The 5,616-nt window shown below is 39.4% G+C and overlaps 1 protein-coding gene across 1 annotated transcript; it reads left to right on the top strand.

Annotated features, from left to right (window-relative positions):
• Positions 1-2,779: 2,779 nt before the first annotated feature.
• On the top strand, positions 2,780-4,682 carry LOC110100772 (WRKY transcription factor WRKY51). Its single transcript, XM_020828431.2, has 3 exons — positions 2,780-3,576; positions 3,681-3,806; positions 3,908-4,682. Exons 1-3 carry the CDS (start codon positions 2,855-2,857, stop codon positions 4,068-4,070), a joined length of 1,011 nt encoding a protein of 336 aa, XP_020684090.2. The 5' UTR covers positions 2,780-2,854; the 3' UTR covers positions 4,071-4,682.
• The last annotated feature ends 934 nt before the right edge of the window (positions 4,683-5,616 follow it).

Below are 5,616 nucleotides of genomic sequence, written 5' to 3' on the forward strand. Positions count from 1 at the left end.
TTAGATTTAACAACCTATTCATTAGACTCAACAACTTGTAAATTGCACCTTATTTCATGGAGAAACACTTGCAAACCAAAAATTTTTGGAGGGTTAGGGATTCCCTCCTTACATGCTGTGCAATTTAGCGTCTCTTGTGCCCTTATAAGAAGATTATACAATGAGTGCAATCCTTTAGCCTCTTGGTTTTTGCATCATTATGGGTCTCCCTGGAAGCCTCCTGTCTCGAAGGCCACTTCCTTTTGGAAATACTTTTGTAAAATGGCAGCTATATCGAAGATGTATTTCAGTTTCACAAAGCCCAAATCTCTCTTTATTGGGATCACTAGGTTAATGACAAATTACTTAAAGAGGTGCCTCTTATACATGCTTTAATTAATCGTTTTCCGACTAACTCTAGAATATATGTTATACTGCATGAGCATGGTTGGGAACTTCTAACCAATTTACCGGCTGACCTCTTCTGTGCATTAAATTCTATTTCTGTTAATTCGGCAAACAATGAAAGCATCATTTTGGGAAATGGGGAGGTTAAACACAGCAGCTATATTCAATACTTTTATAGCAATGAGCCTATGGTTATTTGACACTATTTTGTTTGGCACAAACGCTTCTCTCTTAGGTATTCTACCTTTTGCTGGATGGCCTTGGTGAGTGGATTGAAGACTACTGATGTTTTAAATCTAAGGGGCATTACTGTAGAACCAATCTGCTATTTTTGTCATTCTGAATATGAGAGCATCACACATCTATTTTTTGAATGCAACTACTCTTTTATTATGCTCACTTAGCTCATACATAGTATGAAAAATCACCTACTTAGACCCAATATTCTTCAAACTTTTGAATGCACTAGTGGGGAAAATAAGTGGAGACGGTATATCACATTTGACGGGAAAGAAATGAACGAAAGTTTGGCAACTCCTTAGCCTCTTCCACTACACTTGCTCTAAAAATTAAAAGTGCAGTTTTTTATAAGATTCTGAAATGGAAGCGTGGATATCTGCTCTTGGATTTATTATAAATTATAGCAGGAAGTTCCGTTTGGGTGCTTTATTTGGCTGCTGCAAGGTTTTTATCGAGTTGGATGTGTTGCTGCAGATGGGCAATGATGATCGAATTGCCTTGGTTCTCCCTTTGGATGGCAGTATTAGGGCTACTGCAACCAGGTCGTTAGAGCTCTGGCAATTCTTGAGCTCGTGATGGGGAAGTCTCTATCTTTTGTGCATCTGGCTTTTGCTGATTGATTACTTCATGTTTTTTAGATGATGTTTTGTTGGAGTTAATGCAATTTTTGTTTGTATTTTCTTAACTCCATGTAGGATATTGTCGCCTTCTTTTTGCACGGTACTTTTGCACCTTTTTTTTTTTTTGGATTTTTACATACATAACATTTAAAAGTTTCTTATTTACTCATCTAACACCTAAAGTTGTCTATTTACACACATACCACTTACAACTTATTTTACTTTCTAAAATACCATTCTGTTTTCCTCCGTCAACGATAATGGTTGTTTGCGTGCGAAACTCATTTCTCTGCCTCTTATTTGAGCAGCTCCTCTTCTCCTTTAATGTTTGGTCATCTTCTCCATTCCGTCGAACGCCAAAACTCATCTCCTTTCCCGTCGAAACGCCGCCCACCTTCTCCAATTTGGGCGATCATCTAGACGAAGCTGAATCGCTTCTAAGAGAAAACATGTCGAATTCTTTTAAATACAAGGTAATCCAAGAAATTGAGTGTGGAATTTTATTAATCAAAACTCAACTGTAATTGGTGGCAGATGGCATTAGCTTCTAGATAGATTTCAAGAAATACTTTGTGCTCTGCATCATCTAGTTTGTTAATGCATTTCATCATCGGCCCAGCATCATTGCAGGACGAGAACCCATGTCTCCCAAAATCCAATTGGAAGCAGTCACTGAGCATCCATGCCAGCTTTTCTTGTTTCTCATTACTGGAGATTATTTCTTCACAACTATAGAAGAACTGGTTGTAAGCTCTGTGATAGCAAGTGTTTAACAATGCAAGCTTCCTCCTTGCTTTCTCCAAAAGCTTCGTGGCCTTGGCATCATCAGGGCTGCCTATGGAGATGAGTTATGAATCGTCGGATGGGAGGCCGAAGAGCGATTCAGCCATCATCGTGCAGTAATCGGGCAAGATTTTGACGGAGGAAAACAGAGTGATATTTTAAAAAGTAAAATATGTTTTAAGTGGTAGGTGTGTAAATATACAACTTTAGGTGTTAGATGAGTAAATAAGAAATTTTTAAGTGTTATGTATGTAAAAATCCATTTTTTTTGTTCTTTTACAGGTTACTCATGTATTCTTTTTTCATTTTAATGAAAATGGGCTAAGCCCTCAATTATATAAAAAAAAAAGTCATGTATATGTGATGTGTTACTGCATCTTAATCGGCCTAAATAATTTTTTTTAAAAAAAAAGTTTCTAAGGTTGACCGAACGTCAAGACGACGCTGACAGCTGGCAAATAAGAAACACAAAATGAATGGCAGAGATTGCTCATAGCGCCGAGATCAAAGATACGAACGGCGCAGTATCGGAAGATTTTCAGCTATTTATTAAATTATTAATAATTTATTGGAAAAGTCCAACTTATAACTGACGCTTCGCGGCAACCAGTCCAAGTCCACGAGGACGAAAGTATGCAAATGCATCCTGACCGTCCATCGAGAAGCCGCATCGTTTTGGAGACTTTGACTCCACGCTAATTTCTTCGCCTTTATGTTTTCCACCCTCCCCTTGTCTTCTTTGTAAATTCAGGCCGCCTCTAAATTCTTCTTCGTAGAGCTCTGTTGTTCATGCTTGGCTAGAGAAGTAGGGTTTCTGTAGTGAGATGGCTGTTGATCTGATTGGCTACGCAAAGATGGAGGATAAGATGTCGATTCAGGACGCGGCGGCTGCGGGTTTCAGGGGAATGGAGAACCTCATCTTTCATCTCAACCGCCACCAGCATAAATCTTCGGTTTCTTCTACTTCTGCCTCGTCGGAAGCAAACATCGACTGCCGGGAGATCGCTGAACATACCGTATCCAAGTTCAAGAAGATGATCTCTATACTCAATCGCACCGGCCACGCGCGATTCCGACGCGGCCCAGCAGGTGTTTTCGCGTCATCTGTCGTCACAACCCCGCCGCAACCGTCTGTTTCGCTCCATCCGACCCCGGCGATGACGGCCCCTGTCGTTCAGTTACAGGGCCTAACGCTCGATTTCACCAAGTCGAGCCCCGTCAGCGGCGCATCGAAGGTTGATTTAAATATTGCTGCGGCAACATCGGCGAAATACATCAAGAATAGCTTCAGCATGTCAGCGCCAATGTCGTCAACGAACTCGTCCTTCCTGTCTTCAATAACCGGCGATGGGAGCGTTTCCAATGGCCGAGAAGGGGGGTCCTCCTCCGTCCTCCTGGCCCCAGCACCTGCAATTTCTGCAGGCGGTGCAGTCCGCAGTAAGCCGCCCTTATCCTCCGCCAGCAAGAAGCAATGCCCCAGTCATGCCCATTCCGAGGACATCGCTGGGAGGTTCGCTGGAGGTCGCTGCCACTGCTCTAAGCGCCGGTATGTAGCTGAATTTCCAATTCCCCTTTCCGTCAGCGCATGCTGTGCTAATTTATCAAACGCTTCCCAGCTAACATGCGCCTAAAATCTTCTTCCTCGTGCAGAAAGAATCGCGTGAAGAAGACGATCCGAGTGCCGGCGATCAGCTCGAAGATGGCCGACATCCCCTCGGATGAATACTCGTGGCGCAAATACGGCCAGAAGCCGATCAAGGGTTCACCCTACCCAAGGTATTACTCAACGTCCTATCATAATCAGACTGCTCTCATTTCATGGATCTGTTCCTGCAGAAACCCTAACCCTAATTTCTAACTCCTCACTTTTCTCGCAGAGGCTACTACAAGTGCAGCAGTCTCCGCGGCTGCCCGGCCAGAAAGCACGTCGAGCGCGCGCCGGACGACCCGTCGATGCTCATCGTAACCTACGACGGCGAGCATCGCCACTCTCAACCGTCCGATCCCATCGTCTCGGACAACACCCATTGCAAGATCTGAGCCGTCCATCTCTTTCTCTCTTCTCCAATCAGCATTCACCCTTTTTTTTATTTGCACTTGCGTATCTTCCATTACAAACTTTTTTCTATTTTTGCTATCCCAAGAGGGGGTGATCTGTAAAAGCGAAAAAAAGATTGGAAAGTAGGAGAAATTGGATTAGTTCATTTAAGCGCGGATGTGAGACGGATTTAATTTCCATTTCAAGTCCGTGATCGGGCGGGTCAAAATAGTGGGCAACGCGGGACCCGCGGTGCTGACTCGCGTCGACTTTGCGTACCGGTGCTGTTGACTTGTCTATAAATGCGCAACCGTTGAAGTCAAATTGGGCAATTAATTACCAACTGTCATTCCCTGCCGGCTAAGTTAAGTTATCATTTATGCGGATTAGTTGCCGGTTGACGCGTTAAGCAAAAGTGTCGCTATATTGATTTGATGCTAATTAAGTTGTTTTGAGATAAATCTGTTTTACTTTGTTTTAAAATAATGAAAGTATTTTTAGAGGGTAGAGAAAAAGGTGGTGGAATTGATAGAACTTTGTGTTGTTAGTGAAAGGTTAAGAAATGTAACACATATCTGTGATTAATCTAAGATATTTGGATTACTTTGTCTTTACGAGTCTTGATGTGTTGTTATGGCGTTCAAAATTCAACCTCTTATGATTACGGGTTGTTGATTATAAAATTTTTATAAAGAAAAATAATTTTATTAGCTAGATTTATTAAAATAATGTTATAGAAGTAATTAAATGAAATTATTGTTATTGATTGAAAAGAAAAGCAGAGAAAATTTATTTTTTTCACTTTTGGGATCTATTTGGAGAGGTTATAGATTTTTTTTTTAAAAAAATTTGTTTGTAGAACTATTGTTGAAAAAAAACATGTTTTTTTAAAGTTATTAAGAATTTTTGAAAAATAAAGAAATAAAAAAAGGGTCTTAAGTCTTAACAAAAGCTGCTAAATATGTTGATATATTATAAGGAGTTCTGAGCTAAATTGAAAAGGTCAAAATATAATTGCCTGCAAAGGTTAAGATTACAAGCTCACACGATTTGATCGAGGTTGTTAAAATCAGATCAGACAATGAATTGAAAAAGAAGAGTTTCATAATTTGATTGGTCGAATTGGGGTTAAATCGGATGATGTAATTAATAATAATATTATTTAAAAAATTAATATAATGTTATATAAATATATGATCATTTTATAATATTTATAAAATTTTAAAAAATATCATAAAATTTTATAAATATATTTAATAAAAATATTTAAAAAAAGTAATAAATTAAATTATATTATTTAACATTTAATTAAAAGAAAATTAAAATTTTTTATATAATCGGCCGATTCTTTCTAAGCTGGACCGATTCAGCGGTTCATCGGTTAAACTGTCATTTTGATCTGGTTCGATGCGAAGCCGGTTATGTGAGCTAGATCTGACTGATCACCTAACTGGTTCACGGTTGAATCGGCCAGTCTGATCCGATTTTCAAAACATTGAATTATTATTATTATTATTATTATTATTTTGTGACTTCTAAGATTCTAAG

Source organism: Dendrobium catenatum, unplaced genomic scaffold (genome assembly GCF_001605985.2).
Source record: "Dendrobium catenatum unplaced genomic scaffold, ASM160598v2 fragScaff_scaffold_156, whole genome shotgun sequence".
Classification (NCBI taxonomy): domain Eukaryota; kingdom Viridiplantae; phylum Streptophyta; class Magnoliopsida; order Asparagales; family Orchidaceae; genus Dendrobium; species Dendrobium catenatum.